We start from the raw sequence: 22808 nt of genomic DNA on the forward strand, positions 1-22808 counted from the left end.
ATATATATATATATGTATATATATATATATATATATATATATATATATATATATATACAGGTATATATATATATATATCGTTTTTTTTTCATTTGAACAAATAATAAATTGTATATATGCAATGTGTGTGTGTGTGTGTGTAATTAATTTGTTATAATATAATATAATAAAATTTATATTGGTAATATATTATACAATAACTAAATAAATATGTATTTATAGAAGAAGAAGAAGAAGAAGAAGAAGACGACTAATGTGTAGATATACTTTTCAATTTTATAATATCAGGGTTCGTACAGATTCTGAAAAATTTTATTCCATGACTTAAGGACTTTTCAAGCACTACTTTTTTGTAGTTTCAAAGACTACAACCAGCACTTATCAAACACTCTCCGCCCCCCATTTTTCAAGTGCCTTTTCTTAAATTTTTATTTTTAAATCTGTTTACAAGGGTTTTCCAGGACTTACATTTCAAAAAGTCGAATGCAGGTCTCCCTCAAGCACTAGTACGAACCCTGTATTATTATTCTTTGCTCTACAGTAGTGAGAATTTGAGGCGATATTTACAATAAAATAATATCAATGCAAAAATCTTAATGGGAACTAAAAGTATTATACGTTTGTTTCTTGTGATTTAAGTGTGAAGTTCAGTACGACTCAGATTCACACACATGAACACACTGTGCTGGCGATCAGGGGACTGAATGGAAACACATGCATGTGTGTGTGTCCTCGAACACGAACTGTCCCTTTCAGAGACGATTTCCGTAAACAGGTCAGACTCGTTTCATTTCGTTTTGTGTCTGATAATAGTCGAACCATCAGCGTAAGGCTTTGTCACATCGTCCATTATGCAAGCGGCATCACTAAGACACGCGGAGTCCGACTGCAGGACACTAAACTGGGTCACGGGACACACACACACACACACTTCTTTAACATCAGGGCAATAAAAGAATAAAGCACAAACTCCAGAGAGGAATGGATGGACACAGAGCTGAAGATGGCGGATGAAGCGAGGTGGAAAAAACATTTTGATGTTTACACACTTTACGATCTAAAGGCAATGAAACACCAACCAGAACCTGTTCATACTGTTTCCTACGGCCAGCATCACTAGTACTGTCACTTCTAGAAATCACACAGAGGTCCGCACCAACGTTCATGTTTTGATACATTTTATACATTCGGTCAGTTTTGGTTTGGTTTCACAGTGCAATTATGCGAGCGCACTAAAGAACTGTACATGACACACTTGTGTCCTGTCGTCATCATCTATGTGGGCTGCATCTCGACATTGATTGGCTTGTAAACGGACGTGCGTCTGACGTCAGCGTGTTGTCAGTTCGGCGAGTAACTTTGACAGGAATGAATGAACAGACGCATATCGTTGCCACTATACTGTTATTATTACGGCATTACTCCCTGCAGCACCAGCTATACTCGAGGCTAGTTCACATTCGCCAAATGAACGTCCTCGTTGTGCAAACATTTCATCATCGCCGGCAGGAAAGGAGGAGAAGAGCGAGCAATCCTGTGGGAACCACCGGAACTTCCTGTAAATGTTCTGAAAGTCCAAACCATACAGAAAATGCGTTCACATTAGAAACTAACCAAACCTTTGTTCAGTTTGATCCAGACCGAGACTACCTCTTTTCGTCTGACCAAATGTCGGTGTAACACAAGCAGACGTTCACTCAGTCGGTGTAACACATTTTCGGTGTAACACAAGCTGACATTCACTCAGTCGGTGTAACACAAGCTGACATTCACTCAGTCGGTGTAACACATTCACTCAGTCGGTGTAACACAAGCTGACATTCACTCAGTCGGTGTAACACATTCACTCAGTCGGTGTAACACAAGCTGATATTCCCTCAGTCGGTGTAACACAAGCTGACGTTCACTCAGTCGGTGTAACACAAGCTGACGTTCACTCAGTCGGTGTAACACAAGCTGACGTTCACTCAGTCGGTGTAACACAAGCTGACGTTCACTCAGTCGGTGTAACACAAGCTGACGTTCACTCAGTCGGTGTAACACAAGCTGACATTCACTCAGTCGGTGTAACACAAGCTGACATTCACTCAGTCGGTGTAACACAAGGTGACGTTCACTCAGTCGGTGTAACACAAGCTGACGTTCACTCAGTCGGTGTAACACAAGCTGACGTTCACTCAGTCGGTGTAACACAAGCTGACATTCACTCAGTCGGTGTAACACAAGGTGACGTTCACTCAGTCGGTGTAACACAAGCTGACGTTCACTCAGTCGGTGTAACACAAGCTGACGTTCACTCAGTCGGTGTAACACAAGCTGACGTTCACTCAGTCGGTGTAACACAAGCTGACGTTCACTCAGTCGGTGTAACACAAGCTGACGTTCACTCAGTCGGTGTAACACAAGCTGACGTTCACTCAGTCGGTGTAACACAAGCTGACGTTCACTCAGTCGGTGTAACACAAGGTGACGTTCACTCAGTCGGTGTAACACAAGCTGACGTTCACTCAGTCGGTGTAACACAAGCTGACGTTCACTCAGTCGGTGTAACACAAGCTGACATTCACTCAGTCGGTGTAACACAAGCTGACATTCACTCAGTCGGTGTAACACAAGGTGACATTCACTCAGTCGGTGTAACACAAGCTGACATTCACTCAGTCGGTGTAACACAAGCTGACATTCACTCAGTCGGTGTAACACAAGGTGACATTCTCTCAGTCGGTGTAACACAAGCTGACATTCACTCAGTCGCTGTAACACAAGCTGACATTCACTCAGTCGGTGTAATATTACCTGTGTCGTTGGTATGGGAGGCTCATGGTGTTACTGTGGTGAAGGTAGAAGTCAGTGGGCAGTTCCCAGAGATGAGGCTTTGATTCTGATGGCTGGAAGACCTGCAAGAACAGGTTTATAGCGTCCTGTCTGTCTGCATCTGAGAGAGAGAGAGACACACACACACACACACACACACAACACACACATTACATACATAATACATAACACTTCTCATGTCTGACCAAATCTTAGTTTAAGCTTGTTTTACATTCATGCATTTGGCAGATGCTTTTATCCAAAGCAACTTGCACTGCATTCAATGCAATCTACATTTTATTAGCTCAAGCATTTACAGGTTTTTAGCGTCCTGTCGGTCTGCATCTGAGAGAGACAGACAGACACATTATTTACATAATACTTCTCATGTCTGACCAAATCTTAGTTTAAGCTGCATTTTATTTAGTTTGTTTTGTTTTAACCAAAGTGACTTGCATTGCATTCAAGGTTTACACTTTATTAGCTCAAGCATTTCCTGGGATTCAAACTCATGACCATGACATCTCTAGCCACATGCTCTTCTGTTTGATTAGATTTTTACAATTTATCCAGTTGGCAGATGTTTTAACCAAAATGTATTTAATTGTATTTTTATTTTATTATTTATTTTATTTTATTTTATTTTATTTATTTATTCAATACTGTTATTTAATATAATTGTATTAATATTATTATTATTTTACATTTTAATTACATTAGGCATTACATTCAGCATTACAAAGGTATTTTTATATAAAAATAATTTCATCATTTTAATGTATTGATTTGTTTTTCTTTTTTTTATGAATTGTCTTTTATTTATTAAATAATGTTATTTAAAATAATTGTATTAATATTTTTACATTACATTATATTTAACCATTTGGCAGACATTTTAACCAAAGCATATGTTATTACGCACGTTACTAAATACTTTTAGTAAATTATTTATTTTATATGTTGTTCATGTTACTTATTTTGATTTATTTTAGTTTTATTAATATAGTTTTATTAATATTATTAATTTACAGTTTCCCCATTTGGCAGACGTTGTGAATCTTTTTATATACATACTTATTACTTATGTCTTGTATTTTATCTAATTATTTATTTTATTTTATTATTTCAATGTATTATAATAATGCATTTTATTTTGCATTCTAATTAACTGCATTTTTTATTTTATTTAATATGATTTCATATGAAAACTACTCATTTGGAAAAGTGCTGTTTTACTTTATATCAATTATTTATGTCTTTTAATACTAATTGCCACAATTCTAATGCTAGAGTCAAGTCAAGTCAAGTCAAGTTTATTTGTATAGCGCTTTTCACAATACAGATTGCATCAAAGCAGCTTCACAGTATTAAATTAAAATAATACAACAAAGTTTGTTCAATAGGAATTTATTGATTGATAAAATTAAATTAAATATCCCCAAAATATCCCCAACTGAGCAAGCCAAAGGCAACAGTGGCAAGGAACCGAAAAACTCCATCAAGTGACCTAATGGTGTCCTAAAACTCCATCAGGTGACCTAATGGAGAAAAAAAAACCTTGGGAGAACCCAGGCTCAGTCGGGGGCCAGTTCTCCTCTGGCATTGGATAGAGGCCGGATTGTAGTTTGAACTGTAGGATTATATGAATGCCTGGCTGAAGAGATGCGACTTTAATCTAGTTTTAAACTGAGAGAGCGAGTCTGAGCAACGAACAGTATCAGGAAGACTATTCCAGAGTTTTGGAGCCAAATGTGAAAATGCTCTCCCTCCTTTGGTGGTTCTGGATATCCTAGGTATGACCAAAAGCCTTGAATTTAGTGATCTCAAAGAGCGCGATGGATTATAGGGCGATAGAAGATCCGTTAAATAGACTGGAGCTAAGCCGTTTAGGGCTTTATAAGTCAGTAGCAATACCTTGTAATTAATACGGAACTTTATAGGTAACCAATGCAGTGATGATAAAATCGGTGTTATATGATCATATTTTCTTGATCTCGTAAGAACTCTAGCGGCGGCATTTTGGACTAACTGTAGCTTGTTTATTGAGGATGCAGGACAACCAGCTAATAAAGCATTACAGTAATCCAGTCTCGAGGTCATGAATGCATGAACTAACTTTTCTGCATCAGAAACTGATAGCATATTACGTAGCTTAGCAATGTTTCTAAGGTGGAAAAAGGCTGTTTTTGTAACATAAGAAATATGATTTTCAAAAGACAGGTTGCAATCGAGTATAACACCCAGGTCTTTTACTGTAGAGGATAAAGTAACAGGACATCCTATGATGTTAAAGTTGTATTGTGCGAGGTTTTGTGGGCGGTTTTTTGAACCGATAAGTATTACCTCTGTCTTGTCTGGATTTAATAAAAGAAAATTACGCGTCATCCAATCTTTTATATCTTTAACACACTCTGTCAATTTGGAAAATGTAGCGTTTTCATCCGGCCGTGATGAAATATATATTTGAGTGTCATCAGCATAACAATGGAAACTAATTCCATGTTTCCTTATAATATTTCCAAGTGGCATCATATATATTGAAAATAACAGAGGGCCTAATACAGATCCCTGCGGCACTCCATAGTTTACTGGAGTTATGATCGATTTTTCTCCATAGAGCAACATGAACCGTTTTTGTGATGCCAAAAACAAAGCAAAAAAAAAAAAAAACGGAGAGACACTGTAAATCCCCGAACATCCCAGCGAGAGCAACCAAACAGTGAGAGAATCAGATGCATCTATTCTCAGCTGTCAAGACACTGTTTTTCAGAATAAAAGGGTGATGACTGTCGCGCTCACGGGTCCATGTGCTGAAAACCAAGAGTTAATCGACAAACACAATTAGACTCGTTCCTCGTTATCCCTCAAGGCCATTTCAGCATCTTTCTAATTAAATAAAGCTGAGATGAGAAGTTGCATTAGTGCACGAGCATGTTCACGCAGAAAACATCACATGGAGAAGCCTGGCACTCCAGCCAATCGTTAACTACATGATATTCTACAATCAAAACCTTGTTTTTGCTGTTTTTTTACTTAAAAATGTTTAATCATCTTAAAAATGTCACAATGCAAAAGATGTTACATTTTCATTAACATTACATCAATTTCCATTATGATTAAACATACATAAGTGCTAAAATATGCTTAGTTTTGTAATGCAATATCATTTTGCTCCTTTGAGTTTGGGGTGAAAAACAACACGTGCTTGAGATTCACCTGTTAAAATAAGATTTAAATATAACATCACAGTTTCCTAGAGTCGGGTCGAGACTGTGTCTGCGACGATGATTCACTTCAGGAGATTTTAGAAGCTGTTAAATTGAGCCGCTGAATGAGAGAATGCTATAAATACAGCAGAGAGAACAATAAAAGAAGGGAAAAGCAGACTAAAGCATACTGAAGAACGACTAAAACCGGCAGAAAAGTGACCGGCGTAATCAGCGCATTAAATCAAAACCCAAAGCCCTTTCCTTCATCAGCTGATGCACTGCAAAAATCATGTTCTTCAAAACACATTTAGTGGAAATGCAAAAATGACGTAGGAAACGTCAATGGGGTGAGAAAAATAAACTTAATTTGAAGGGAATCAATTTAATCTCAAGATCAAAATTCACGTCACAACTATTCTGCAAGCTGAACCTCTTTGAACTGATATATTTACTTGAAACTTTTATGCAATTGAGATTTATTGATTTATTTATTCATTATTTTAAATGTGTATACAGTATAGTTATGAATCATTCAGAATATAAAACTGGTCAAAGTTTTAATATATGTATTATATATATTATATATATATATATATATATATATATATATATATATATATATATATATATATATACACACACACATACACATTTTATTTTATTTTAATTAATGTAAAAAAATATATAATATTATATAAAAAATCTAAACAAAATAAGATAAAAAAAAAATCAAAATAAAAAAAACTAATAAAAACTATAAACATAAAAAACCACTAAAAACTAAATTACTAAAACTTTTACTAAAAACGAAAAGTTAAAATTTAAAATAAAATCTAATTCAAAATATTAATAAAAGCTATAATAGCATCCCAATGCTCCAAAAAAATAAATAAATTGATAAATTTAAAAGCAGTTTTATACGCATTCAAAATCATAAACATATTAAAGACATTTTCTAAATGTCTATTTAATATGACAGAAAAAGTCTCTGAGAAGAATTGCGACTTATCAAACGCCATCAATCATGAAAACATGCACATCAAATAGGTGTTAAAATGCTGAAATCGCACATGGGCCAGTGAATAAATATGAATTTTTGGGTCTATTATTCTGATTACTCTGAGAAATCAGAGGATGTCGCGGTGTCCTCTATTCACACATCTCAAAAGCATAATTGTGTGTAAATGACATGCAGAGAGCAGGTGAAGGAGTCCGGGTTATGATGACAACAAGACTCGGCACATGAGAACTCACTCACTCATGTTCGTGTCGGGAACATTATCAGAAGTCTCTCTGAACTCGTCACTGAATCACACCTGACAGTGAAGCGTTCTGATCATATTACACTCGTCTGCTCAGAAACGCTTCATGTGAAGTTAGTCTGTCGCTGCAGTGCTTCTGCTCCACAGATCTGACAGATGAGCTTCACACTGGAGTCTGAACACATGTGGAGATCTCAGATTCACAGATCAGAAGAAGACATGATCAAACTGACACAATTTATAAAGAAATCTCATAATAGAAACAATGACATGGAGAAATTATTATTTATATTTCTTTGAGGAATGGAAAATATTTAAATATAATTCATATATATATGTGTGTATATATACATACACCCACCCACATACATACATACATACATATATATATATATATAGTTAACATTAGTATTAACAAAATAGTATAATATTACGTAAAAAATTACACTCACTCACTCACTCACTCACTCACTCACTCACTCACTCACTCACTCACCCACTCACTCACTCACCCACTCACACACTCACTCACTCACTCACACACTCACTCACTCACCCACCCACCCACTCACCCACCCACCCACTCACTCACTCACCCACCCACACACTCACTCACTCACTCACTCACACACCCACCCACTCACTCACTCACTCACTCACTCACTCACTCACCCACCCACCCACCCACTCACTCACTCACTCACCCACTCACACACTCACTCACTCACCCACCCACTCACTCACTCACTCACTCACTCACTCACTCACTCACTCACTCACTCACTCACTCACACAGTCACAGTCACACACAGTCACACACACACACAGTCACACACACTCACAGTCACACACACTCACAGTCACACACACACACAGTCACACACACTCACAGTCACACACACTCACAGTCACACACACACTCACAGTCACACACACTCACAGTCACACACACTCACAGTCACACACACACTCACAGTCACACACAGTCACACACAGTCACACACACACACAGTCACACACAGTCACACACAGTCACACACAGTCACACACAGTCACACACAGTCACACACAGTCACACACAGTCACACACAGTCACACACACACACAGTCACACACACTCACAGTCACACACACTCACAGTCACACACACACTCACAGTCACACACACTCACACAGTCACAGTCACACACACTAACACACATACAGTACATGCTCCATATTTGTTTATGTAAACACAGTGAAACACACGGGAGCAATATAATCACAGCCCTTGATTGGAAAGTGTCGCCTTCGCCAATAAGCCAAACAGCAATTACAGCAATTAGAGCTAATTTCAGAGTAACATTAGATTTCACTCATATCCTAAAATCATAACCTTAACATTATTATGAGAACATGATGCAATTAACTCAGTTTAGACCACGGCGTGCGCAAGAGCAACTCCCGCGAGGAGGCGATGATGCTGGGAACGCTCCAATGCAGATTACGGGAAACTGAACAATGTGACCTACTAAAATCATCATAATATTTACCATTTAAAGTTGTGTCAAAGAGACTAGAACTGGGTTGTTGCTATGCAGACGCCATAAACATGGGAAATCACATTTCTAAGAGGCAATCATGTCAGGAAATTACCATTACAGCAAATCCGGGATGAAACCGGACAAAATAAACATGGAAAACTCAGATTTACCATTTGTCCCCTACAAATGTTGTTTAACTGCAAAGTGATTTCAGACTATTAGTTATTTATTGTGTAACAAAACTTGCAGATGTGGTGAAAAAGACAAAGTCTGCATAATCACGTTTGACCACGTTCGGGATTGATTCGGCTCGGCACAAGGCAAATAGCATGTGAGCGGCCGTTTCTACGGTTAATAAATGTAATAATTATAATTCACACAAAGCGGCCCATCGGCACAAAGGCAAATATGAATAATTCATGAAAGAGGGAATATGGGTGGAGGATATAATGGCTCAAACATCTCTCTCTCTTTCTCTCCAGACCATCATTAACTTATAAAACGAGAAACATTAACATAATATTATGTAATCCGTACATTTCTATGGGTGGATATGCTGAAAAATGATGAATAATCATTGAAAATATAGCTATGAATGTAAAATGATTTTTTGCATTACTGTAATGAGAATCTAGGGGTTTAAATGTGCTGAATTATCATGAAAATAATATCAGAAATGCACATTTTAAGCAATTAAATCAAATCAATCAATATAAAATAAAATTATATAATATAACATTTTGAAAGAGTCTCTTCTGATCATCAAGGCTGCATTTATATGATTAAAAATACAGTAAAAAATGTGATAAAATATTGCAATGTAAAATATCTGTTTTCTATGTGAATATATAGTAAAGTGTAATTTATTCCTGTGATCAAAGCTGAAATTTTGAGCATCATTACTCCAGTCTTCAGTGTCACATGATCCTTAAGAAATCATTATCATATGATGAATTTTTATCTGAAAATATTCTTGACAAGTTTCATGAGATTCACTGGTGAAAGTTACCATGATAATACTATACCATGAGAATTTGGGGTTTAAATGTGCTGAATTATCATGAAAATAATATCAGAAATGCAAATTTTTAGCAATTCAAATGGTATTACCACACGTGACCCTGGATCACAAAACCAGTCACATGTCGCACGGGTATATTTGTGCCAATAGTCAACAACACATTGTACGGGTCAAAATTATCGATTTTTCTTTTCTGAGGATATTAAGTAAAGATCATGTTCCATGAAGATATTTAGTAAATATATATCTAAAAAAAAATGTGTGAGTGGATGCAGCACAATCGAGAACATTAATGAACAACTTTAAAGGAGATTTTCTCATTGTTTCGATTTTTTTGCACCCTCAGATTCCAGATTTTCAATAATTGTATCGGCCAAATATTGTCCTATCATAACATTTATTTATTAAGCTTTCAAATTATGTATTTAAATTGACCCATGTGACTGGTTTTGTGGTCCAGGGTCACATATTCCCCTGCGTGTGTCGAGCTGTACCTGAGAAAGCGTTGCTGTAGTATCTCGAGAGCGTCTGCATGATGTCTTTTGAGTGTTGTGTCCAGGGCGCGATCTTACGGTACGTCTTGACCCGGTGAACCAGCTGAGATCCTCCGTACTGTAAAGACAGTGTGTCTCCGTGGTCCTCGTACAGCTCCTCGAATAACCTGCACACACACCATAAACATCGTCAATATGATGTCAACACCTGGCTGACTAGTGTGATCAGGGTTTGAAATTAAAGGGGTGATATAATGCCCTTTCACAAGATGTAAAATAAGTCTCTGATGTCCCCAGAGTGTGTGTGTGGAGTTTTAGCTTAAAATACCCCACAGATATTTTTATATACTGTAGCATGTTAAAATTGTCTTAAAATTTTTGAGGCTTATGCACCGTTTTGTGTGTGTTCCTTTAAATGCAAATGAGCTGCTGCTCCCGGCACAGGGGGCGGAGCTTCAACAGCTTGTGTCCTTTTACCTCACACACACATGCACTGAAAATTTTAAAAATGTTTAGCCTTTTATGTTCAAACCGGAGTCAGACAATGATGGAGAGACTCAAGAAGAAGTGACAACATGTAGAACAACAGGACATTTCTGAATGGTTAGTTGATGAAGTTATGAAGCTGATGTGTAGTTATCTTCTAGTCATTGATTAGCATATTCTGTCTTGATAATCTATAATTCGTGTTCAGGGGGCGGGGTTTATGTATATGTTAGGGTTGGTGATGTCACTAACCCGGGAGGAATGTGGTGTAGTCTCTACCAGCCGTTTGTTGTAGTCCTTAAAAAGTGATTTCTTTAAAAGCAAAAATCTCCCTTTGCTTTGAACTTTGAGTGTTGTAACTTTGCAGATGTTGTTTATGCTCAAACAGCAACATCACACACTAGCTAAAGCTAGAAAAGTGAAATCATAATCAACCAGCCCTTTAACACACGCCAAATGTGGGTAATAATCAGCTGTGGCGGGAAACGCTGTCAAATCACGAGCCAATTTGGCGTGTTATTCTGTTTACTCACTTTGCTGGGGGAATTAGTCAAGTCAAGTCAAGTTTATTTGTATAGCGCTTTTCACAATACAGATTGTATCAAAGCAGCTTCACAGTATTAAATTAAAATAATACAACAAAGTTTGTTTCAAGAGGAATTTAGGGTAGCTTCAAGAGGAGCTGGTAGCCATTAGTGTCGTCAAATCTGCACAGATTCAGTGCAAACACTCGCGAGTCATCATGATATATTAAATACAGCGTATTGCACAGAATCTGCTCATATCTGGCTTACTTGAACACACTTCACTACACAACAAATAACAGCGCTTGTTCATTTGCATTGAAGCAACAGCGAAGATTAAAACACATTTGGTGAACAGAAAAGCACTTGGTTTTTCTGGTGAAAAGGATGAGGATGGAGGAGATGCTGGATTATATATATATATATATATACATACACACACACACACACACACACACACACACACACACACACACACACACAAACTGTTTTAATCTGGTTTATTTCTTTTTTTTTTTCTGATCTGAATGGCCGGCAACTTAAACATTTAGTAGCCAAATTGGCCGGTGTTAGTTTTAGTTAAAGTTCATTTCTAACCCTGAGTGTGATGAAGGTGTGCACGGGTACCTGACACAGTCGGTGTCGAACTGAAGCTTGGGTCTGTCGATCATCCCGAGAGCGTAGAGCTGGTACGCCAGAGCACATTTACCCACCATGAACTGGGCCGTGTTGGTGCGATCCAGACAGTCCACACAGTTCGTCCTCAAAACACCGGTCTGTCAAAAATAACACACAATAATTTGTTTTCAACACTGATAATAATCATTAATGTTTCTTGTGACACTGAAGACTGGAGTAATGATGCTGAAAATTCAGCTTTGATCACAGGAATAAATTACATTCTACTATATATTCACATAGAAATCAGATGATTTACAGTAGAATAATATTTGGCAATTTTGACTATTTTTTATCAAATAAATGCAGCCTTGATGAGCAGAAGAGACTCTTTCAAAACTTTATAAAATCTTACAGAGGCCAAAGTTTTGAATTGTAGTGTAAATATGATCATAACAGACTTCAGTCACACATCTGTTATGTGTGATGTTTTGTTTCTGGTGTTCAGTTTAATGTTCACTATAAGACAACAGGCTCAACCAATCACGTGAGTTGGAGGCGGGGCTATCTGTTTGGCTGACCAATGACTGACCGGAGAGGGGTGTGTTCAGAAGAACTGTCAGAAAACAATCATTCTGCTATTCAAATATCGAGAAAGCTGGAGAAATTGTACACTTTGCATTTCATGTACATTTGAAATGTAATTCAAATGTGATTAAAAACCACAGCGTTAACCAAAATGTACAAATACATTTATGGAAAATAGATTTTTTAAATAGCCATTAAAGATTAAAAAGGCATTAAATACTACTTTTATTTTCTAAATATATCAAAACAAGGGGAAACCAACAATGGAATTTATAAAATGATAAAGAATAACTTGTTGAATTTTTATAATAGTTCCCAAACTACCATGTTTAATGAATCTACACCTAAAATTAAAACAGCGTATTTAATAACATAATTTAAATGTGTCAAAGAAAAAGAAAAAAGGCAGAAGTCAATGTTTTCAACACCTAGGAAACAAAAGGCAGATATCTCTTAAAAAAAAGTTTTACAGGGGTTGTTAAATAAGTTTTTATATCTCGCGATATTAAAGTCCAACTGTAGTCAATAATTATAATCGCTCAAAGCTCATCTTTAAATCACAAAAATCACAAATTTAAAGTTTTTTTCATATAAAAGATGTCTTAAAATATCTTGAATGTAACTCGACACCCTTGCCTCATTTAGTATGCGTGGTTCTATGAATATGCAAATGAGCCCCGCCTCCACTCACTCACTCAGCTCAGAGATTCACTCGATCTGATTGGTTACAAGGTAGTTTGTGACGTCAGAAACACCAGCGATTTCAAAGCGTGTGTTTGAGACTGTCTTTGGTTCACTGCAGTTTTAAGGAGAAAATACTCAGCAATGCTGTCGACTTATGAACTTACACATGGTTTGTCTTAAAGCACATTAAAAATAGATATATAAACTACATTAAAAGCTGGATTCCCCCACAGGGGGACTTTAATATTGTTCAAATATCGTCTAGTCTTGTTCTCATGATACCAATATCATGTATCGTCTCGTGAGATAAGTGTCTCATCACACCCCTGATAAAGACCTGTGCAAATAATCATACAAATAATTTTATAAAGCAATGAATCTTTGACAACCACCACTTTTAATGCATCTACATCTAAACAACAAGATAAAACCAGGCAAAGTGAGACTGGTGTTTTAATATGCCAGTCAAATGAGCACTTTGTTTCAGAGTGGACCCGACTGAGAGCCGACATGGAGCAGTTTTGATGCTGAGAGTGGGAACTTTGGACTAGAGATTGTGTTGACAAACCTGTAATCTGCCATTCGGTGTGACTTTCCCTCCCAGATCTCCCCACCTGAACAACAAAAGACAGTTTGATGAGAGCCTGGCCTTGTCCACACTAGTCAGGTCACTTCATTTATACAGCGCTTTTAACAATATAGACAGTTTCAAAGCAGCTTTACAGTGATAATAGGAGATTACAGTTACAGAGATTGTTCAGGCTTTACAGCAGATCTAGAGTAAAGTTATTGTCCAGATAAAGTTAGTCCACACTCATACGTTTTCGTTTTGTCTTCCGTTCACACTGAGACTGCGTTTTTATTAATGAAAATGAAGCTTTTTAAAAACGCTCCCCAAAGAGGACAAATGTGTAAGTGCTGTTTTCGTGTTGTAGTGTGGACTGTAGTGTGGACTGTAGTGTGGACTGTAGTGTGGACTGTAGTGTGGACTGTGGACTGTAGTGTGGACTGTAGTGGGGACTGTAGTGCGGACTGTAGTGTGGACTGTAGTGCGGACTGTAGTGCGGACTGTGGACTGTAGTGTGGACTGTAGTGTGGACTGTGGACTGTAGTGTGGACTGTGGACTGTAGTGTGGACTGTAGTGTGGACTGTGGACTGTAGTGTGGACTGTAGTGGGGACTGTAGTGTGGACTGTAGTGCGGACTGTAGTGCGGACTGTAGTGTGGACTGTGGACTGTAGTGTGGACTGTAGTGTGGACTGTGGACTGTAGTGTGGACTGTAGTGCGGACTGTAGTGCGGACTGTAGTGCGGACTGTAGTGTGGACTGTGGACTGTAGTGTGGACTGTAGTGTGGACTGTAGTGTGGACTGTGGACTGTAGTGTGGACTGTAGTGGGGACTGTAGTGTGGACTGTGGACTGTAGTGTGGACTGTAGTGTGGACTGTGGACTGTAGTGTGGACTGTAGTGTGGACTGTGGACTGTAGTGTGGACTGTAGTGCGGACTATAGTGTGGACTGTAGTGCGGACTGTAGTGCGGACTGTAGTGCGGACTGTAGTGTGGACTGTAGTGTGGACTGTAGTGTGGACTGTAGTGCGGACTGTAGTGCGGACTGTAGTGCGGACTGTAGTGCGGACTGTAGTGCGGACTGTAGTGTGGACTGTAGTGCGGACTGTAGTGTGGACTGTAGTGTGGACTGTAGTGTGGACTGTAGTGCGGACTGTAGTGCGGACTGTAGTGTGGACTGTAGTGTGGACTGTAGTGTGGACTGTAGTGCGGACTGTAGTGCGGACTGTAGTGCGGACTGTAGTGTGGACTGTAGTGTGGACTGTAGTGCGGACTGTAGTGTGGACTGTAGTGCGGACTGTAGTGCGGACTGTAGTGTGGACTGTAGTGCGGACTGTAGTGTGGACTGTAGTGCGGACTGTAGTGTGGACTGTAGTGTGGACTGTAGTGTGGACTGTAGTGTGGACTGTAGTGTGGACTGTAGTGCGGACTGTAGTGTGGACTGTAGTGTGGACTGTAGTGTGGACTGTAGTGGGGACTGTAGTGGGGACTGTAGTGGGGACTGTAGTGGGGACTGTAGTGGGGACTGTAGTGCGGACTGTAGTGTGGACTGTGGACTGTAGTGTGGACTGTAGTGTGGACTGTGGACTGTAGTGTGGACTGTAGTGTGGACTGTAGTGGGGACTGTAGTGCGGACTGTAGTGTGGACTGTAGTGGGGACTGTAGTGTGGACTGTAGTGTGGACTGTGGACTGTAGTGTGGACTGTAGTGTGGACTGTAGTGGGGACTGTAGTGTGGACTGTAGTGTGGACTGTAGTGGGGACTGTAGTGCGGACTGTAGTGTGGACTGTAGTGCGGACTGTAGTGTGGACTGTAGTGTGGACTGTAGTGTGGACTGTAGTGCGGACTGTAGTGTGGACTGTAGTGCGGACTGTAGTGTGGACTGTAGTGGGGACTGTAGTGTGGACTGTAGTGTGGACTGTAGTGTGGACTGTAGTGTGGACTGTAGTGTGGACTGTCAAAACGGAGGCATTTAAAAACAATGACGTAAGTTTAGTCACGTGACACATATTGTACCAATAGATATTCATGTTTATACCAGTATTGTTCCTGTTATGAGCTGTTCACTTTCACACAGTTGCTAAAATATGTTACTTCACACACTCTTCATATCACAGTCCTGCAAACATGACAGAATTTACTCACATTTGCTGTCCTGCGGTGAAACATGAGCAGTTTTAGTGTTATAGACCAAACATATAATGATGAGTGAGAGCGACCTGGACAATCAGTGAATGAGCAGATATTCTGAAAAGAATATGATCCTGTCAGAATTGCTCGATAACTTTATTATGTATTTTTCTGTCTGTATCATCTCACTGAGCTTTTATATATATGACTAAAGGTGAATTTAGTGTTTTCAGGCGTTTTCCAAAAGGTTCTCATCCGCACTGAAACGCCTGAAAGCGTTAGTGTGGACGGAGAGCGGTTTCAAACGTATCCGGATTAATGCAGACGGCTCCATCAGACCTGCGCCTCAGGACATACGCTCATGTTGCTACGGTCATGACAGTGAATCAGTGCTTCATCACGTGGACCATCAGAGGGTCTACAGCAACAAGTGCTGGAAAACAACAAAAGTGCTGCATTTACTTCAGCTGTGACTCAGACAGGAGGTCGCAACCTTTCCGAGCTCTTATCTGAGGACAGGAATAGAGTACTGAAGCACTGTACACACATTCTGCTCATGTGGAGATCATCTGGATTCATACGGTTTCCCTGGAAGAGGAACATTAAAGCAGAAAGCACTGCAGTCCATTGGTCTCCATCTTTTCCAGAAGGCTAGGTTTCAAATGTTTTTTTTGTTTTGTTTTTATTTATTGTGTATAGTGTCTTATTGTTTTATGATTTTTACTTATATATTATTTTTTATGATATCGCTCGGCACAATGGTCAACCACCGTTGTTTTTATTGTGCTTTATAAATAAATTGAGATTGAGATAATCCATTATGCCACACCTCGCTCTTTCATTGATTGATTGATTGATTGATTGATTGAGTGTTTTGAGCATCATGGCTTCGCAGAAGCGGATTCTATCATCATGTGAAATAAAAACCATTGATTTCTAAGAGTTTGCAGCTTTTTAGCAGTGAAAACACTACGGTCACTAATGGAAAACTATTCAAACTTACAAAGATTTCTGATTATTTCTGAATACACAATATTCCCACAGATCTGATGCAAATGATGTGCGTGCAGCAAACGCGCTCAGCGGACGTCTGGCAACACTGTGTGTTTTCTGAGGGCATTTCTATGTGAATTTAAATGAGTCTGACATTCATTATTATATACATAACAGTGCACTGCAAAAACATTAGGTTCTTCCTAGTATTTTTGTCTTGTTTTCTAGCTCAAATATTTCAACTTTCTTAAATCAAGATACATTTACTTGAGAAGCAATAAGATATTTTTTCTTGTTTCAAGCTTAAACGCTTCATTTTTATCTTTTTTTTATTTCTTTTTTTTAGAAAACAAGACTTTTCAGTCATTTTGATGCTCATGGGACGATTTTTTGGATATTTAAGTAACACTTTACTTAAAGCTTTTATTTACATAATGCATTAATTATGCATTTTATGATCTCCTGAATAACTGTAACCACATTTATAATGCATTATAACTATGGTTGGGTAAAGATTAAATTTTAACAATTCCGATTCTTATCGATTCCTAATTTCAATTCCAATAAGTTAAAACATTTTTTTTTAATTATTCACATTAATTCTTATTGCAAAACATTTAATTGTATCTGAATATCCTCAACAGAAATCAACAGGCTAAAGAACACTTACACAAGGAACGTTTGCCGTGGTTTAAAAACACCATAGAAAAACATCTAGTCTAACTAATATACATTTCAAGCATTACTAAAGACAAGTAAACACTCAGTAATTAAAAAAGAACAAATAAAACATTAGCAATTACAACTGAACAAAGATACGATTGAAATAAACAGTGTTTTAAGATTGTCAGGTATTCAGGTTCACAAACTAATCAAATGTAAAATAACTGCACTTTATTAATAAAATATACATTATAAATGTAGTTACAAAAGTTATTCAGTCAAGAACGAGTGTCTTTTGTTATTTGATTAGTGTTATTATAGAGCAGGAATATTAGGCTGCTGTCACTTTAAGAGTGAATGCACAGATCCAATACACTGATACACATGTTCAGCACAGAAAACAGAGTCGTCTCACACTTCAATCGTTTAAAGTCACATTAAAATCACTTTTTCTGCACGCAGAAAGTTTTGGATATGTGCGCAGCACTGAAAATGTTTTTCGATTTTCAATTCCCAACCCTACTTATAATCTATTCATTGTTGGACCTTTAGAAAGTATAATACATTAAAACACATGATAACCAGTTTCAGATGCAACAAAGGGATCTGAAAATATTATCATGCATTTTAACTTTGTTACCGATATTTGTACTAGAGAAGGGAAATGGGGAAAGCACTCCGGAAGAACATCACGTTTTTCATTCATTTATTCCACCTTGATGAACAGACTTTGCCCTTGTGGAATAGAATGATTCTCATGTTAAACAAGCATTCACCTTTCATCAGGGCGTATCGTGTGGCAGTAGAAGTCGGGTCGATTAACGAAGAAGCCCGTCCTCTTCACCACATTCTCCGCGATCATACTGAGACGGTCCAACACGTTACACAGTTTACTGCACAGGAGAGAAGAAACAGAGAGAATAACCCCGAGCGCACGGAGGATGAGGACGTTACTTCTGTTACATAACCATAAGATCCTTACAGAAACTACGGTTACACTTTATGTTACAGTGCCCTTGTTATGTTACATGTACTTACCATAGTAATAACAGTAAATTATGCATAATTACATGCAACTAACCCTCAACCAAACCCTAATCCTACACTAACCCTATAGTAAGTACATGTAGTTAACTGTAATTAATTACTCAGTACTTAAATATATAAATACACTGTAAAAATGACACCTTAAAATAAAGTGTTACCGAAACTACTCTTCCATCAGATGTTTAGCTGGAGACTGAAAGTAATTGTTCTTCTAATTTTGCGGCTCCACTTGCATTTGGAAGAATATTTTATTTATTTTTTACATATATGCATATATACACACTACTGCTCAAAAGTATAAGAAAATTGATAGAAATGAATACTTTTATGCAGCAAGGATGCATTAAATTGATCAAATGTTTCAGTAAAGACATTTATAATGTTACAAAAGATTCTATTTAAATACTGTTCTTTTGAACTTTCTATTCACCGTTGAAGGTTTTACTCAGAGAAAGTCAAGAAAAATTTGCTAGCATGTTTAACAGGTTGTTAACATGATTTAACACATTGCTAGCATGTTTTAACATGTCATTAGCATGATTTAGCACATTGCTAACACATTTTTAAAACGTTGCTAACATGATTAACACATTGCTATCAAGTTGCTAGCATGATCAAACACACTGATAGCATGTTTAATGATGATAATCATGATGATTAGCACATGACTAACATGTTTTAACATGTTGCTAACATAATTAACATGTTACTAAGATGAACATCATGTTGCAAGCAGCTTTTATCAAGTTGCTAGAATGCATTATCATTTTGCTAGCATGTTTGAACATGTTGTTAACTTGAATCAACATGTTGCAAACATGATTTAACACGTTGCTAGCATGTTTTAACATGTTACTAACATGATTAGCATTTTGCTAGCATGTTGCTAACATGATTCAACACATTGCTAACATGTTTTAACATGTCATTAGCATGATTTAGCACATTGCTAACACATTTTTAAAACGTTGCTAACATGATTAACACATTGCTATCAAGTTGCTAGCATGATCAAACACACTGATAGCATGTTTAACGTTGCTAGCATGATGTAACATGTTGTTAGCATGATTAGCACATGACTAACATGTTTTAACATGTTGCTAACATAATTAACATGTTACTAAGATGAACATCATGTTGCAAGCAGCTTTTATCAAGTTGCTAGAATGCATTATCATTTTGCTAGCATGTTTGAACATGTTGTTAACTTGAATCAACATGTTGCAAACATGATTTAACACGTTGCTAGCATGTTTTAACATGTTACTAACATGATTAGCATTTTGCTAGCATGTTGCTAACATGATTCAACACATTGCTAACATGTTTTAACATGTCATTAGCATGATTTAGCACATTGCTAACACATTTTTAAAACGTTGCTAACATGATTAACACATTGCTATCAAGTTGCTAGCATGATCAAACACACTGATAGCATGTTTAACATGTTGCTAGCATGATGTAACATGTTGTTAGCATGATTAGCACATGACTAACATGTTTTAACATGTTGCTAACATAATTAAAACATGTTACTAAGATGAACATCATGTTGCAAGCAGCTTGTATCAAGTTGCTAGAATGCATTATCATTTTGCTAACATGTTTGAACATGTTGTTAACTTGAATTAACATGTTGCTAGCATGTCCTAGGCTAGTTGTTAGGCTTTCCTAGTGATAGATGCATAGTGGATGAAGCTTAAATACTATTAGAGTTCTCGTAATAAAGTTTTGACCCCCTCAATGAAGGTCTATGTGACTTTTCGTAGTTTGATCGTCCGCTCATCGAAAACCGTATGTCGGATCATTTAGAAAAGATATAGCAACCCGAGTCAGAACAGTCTGAGCCGAGTTTGGTGATTGTAGGAGGAGATACATTCATAACAATATTTCATCAATTTTACGGTAACACTTTACAATAAGGTTTCATTTCAACATTAGTTAATGTACTAGCTAACATGAAGTAACCATGAGCAATACATTTGTTACAGTATTTGTTCATCTTTGTAAAAGTTAGTTAATAAAATACAGCTGTTCATGTTACTTCAAACTGAATTAACTAATGTTAACAAATACAACTTTTGATTTTAATAATGTATTAGCAAATGTTGATATTAATATTAAAGGTGCAGTGTGTGATTTTTAGTGACATCTAGTGGTGAGGTTGTGAATTGCACCCAACAGAAGTTTCGGTGGCCGACAGGAAGTGATGTTTTACTGTATGTTTGATCAAATAACGCCAGCCATGCGCACCTCTTGGTGTATCGGGCCATGTCCCAGGCGATGTACTCGATGCTGTGCTCCGGCGGGAGGAACTGGTTGAGGTTCGTGACGGCGGGGTAAAGCTCCTCGCTCAGGATCTTCTCATGCTTCCTCTTCTCTCGCTTCTGGCGGAATCAAGATCACCAAACCAACCATTATTACCCTGATCACAACACTTCAAACTAAACAGATTCTGCTCACAAGTCCTGCAATCGCAATTTCTGGTGGACAAACCAGATGCTAAGATCTAGTTAAACTGTCACGTCAAGTCACCTGCATTTATATAGCGCTTTTAACTATACAGATTGATTCAAAGCAGCTTTATAATAGGAAATGAAAGTAACAGAGATGGTTTAGGCTTTACATTTACATAACATTTTATCCAAAGCGACTTACATTGCATTTCAAGGTACACATTTACATTCTTATCAGTTCTTGCTTTCCCTGGGATTCGGACCCATGACCTTTACAGCAGATCTAGAATAAAGTTATTGTCCAGATAAAGTTAGTTTTGATTGATTCACTTCCGTTGCAAAGATCATTAGTTATTAACTTAGAGCTGGCTGCTCATTTGCATAAAACAGTGTTTGGTGCTCGAGAACTCAAACTTTGAATGTGTTGAATATTTTTATATATATATATATAGGCCTATATAAAATGAATAAATATGTTAAATATATTTTACTTAAATAACAGATTAACAAAATAAAATAAAATAAATCAGAATTAACCCTATAAATCCTGCTGTATTATATTTTATATGAATTTCTAAGGTCTGATTGATAGTTTAGACTTTTATAAAGTAACAGTCTTTTAGTATAATTGTACAAACGTCCTCCTTCAGCTCGAGCTGCACTGTATATCCAGTAAACGTGAGAATAACTTTGATATTGTTAGTAATATTTCATCCGCACTGAAGCAGCTTTACTTGATTATCAGACATTATTTATTAGAAAAATCATGCGTATCAAATATGATCATCAGGCTTTTGAGGAAGGTTTATTGGTTCATCTCTCAATCATCATTGCATTACTTTAGATCATAAAACTAAGCATTTAAATATAATCTTACTAAGACGTATTATTGACATTTACATGATTTATGTCAGTATCTGCTGTCCTGTTATAAAGATCTCACTGATTTACATTACAAGCATCAGAATTTCATCTTACAGTTTGTGCATATAAACTATATAAAGATATATAAACTCTCTCTATATCACACACTATATGAGTCATATATGAACTGTGATACTCAACAAAAATACAAGGAGTGTGTTTTACATCTGTGGAGAACATCAGCGATGAGCAGCGGATCACACCGTCCTTCTGCTCCTGTATAATGACTAATCCGACATGAAGACGAGTACAACACACACACACGGCAGAAACACACACACACACACACACACACACACACGGCAGAAACACACACACACACACACACACACACACACGGCAGAAACACACACACGGCAGAAACAAACACACACACACACACACACACACACACACGGCAGAAACACACACACACACACACACACACACACGGCAGAAACACACACACACACACACACACGGCAGAAACACACACACACACACACACACACACGGCAGAAACACACACACGGCAGAAACAAACACACACACACACACACACACACGGCAGAAACACACACACACACACACACACACACACGGCAGAAACACACACACGGCAGAAACAAACACACACACACACACACACACACGGCAGAAACACACACACACACACACACACACACACGGCAGAAACACACACACGGCAGAAACAAACACACACACACACACACACACACACGGCAGAAACACACACACACACACACGGCAGAAACACACACACACACACACGGCAGAAACACACACACACACACACAC

The 22808-nt window shown here is 37.6% G+C and overlaps 1 protein-coding gene across 1 annotated transcript in view; it reads right to left on the minus strand.

Moving 5' to 3' along the window:
* fig4a (FIG4 phosphoinositide 5-phosphatase a) overlaps window positions 1–22808 on the minus strand; it is a 95892-nt gene that overhangs the window by 29893 nt on the left and 43191 nt on the right. Inside the window, exons 12-17 of the mRNA XM_082147160.1 lie at window positions 20884–21017; window positions 18354–18470; window positions 13792–13837; window positions 11961–12109; window positions 10324–10490; window positions 2797–2935 (exon numbers count right to left, since the gene is read on the minus strand). Of these exons, the coding sequence (XP_082003286.1) occupies window positions 2797–2935; window positions 10324–10490; window positions 11961–12109; window positions 13792–13837; window positions 18354–18470; window positions 20884–21017 (752 nt within the window). The remainder of the gene's footprint in view (window positions 1–2796; window positions 2936–10323; window positions 10491–11960; window positions 12110–13791; window positions 13838–18353; window positions 18471–20883; window positions 21018–22808) is intronic.

This window comes from Leuciscus leuciscus, assembly GCF_965113295.1.
Source record: "Leuciscus leuciscus genome assembly, chromosome: 19".
Lineage (NCBI taxonomy): Eukaryota > Metazoa > Chordata > Actinopteri > Cypriniformes > Leuciscidae > Leuciscus > Leuciscus leuciscus.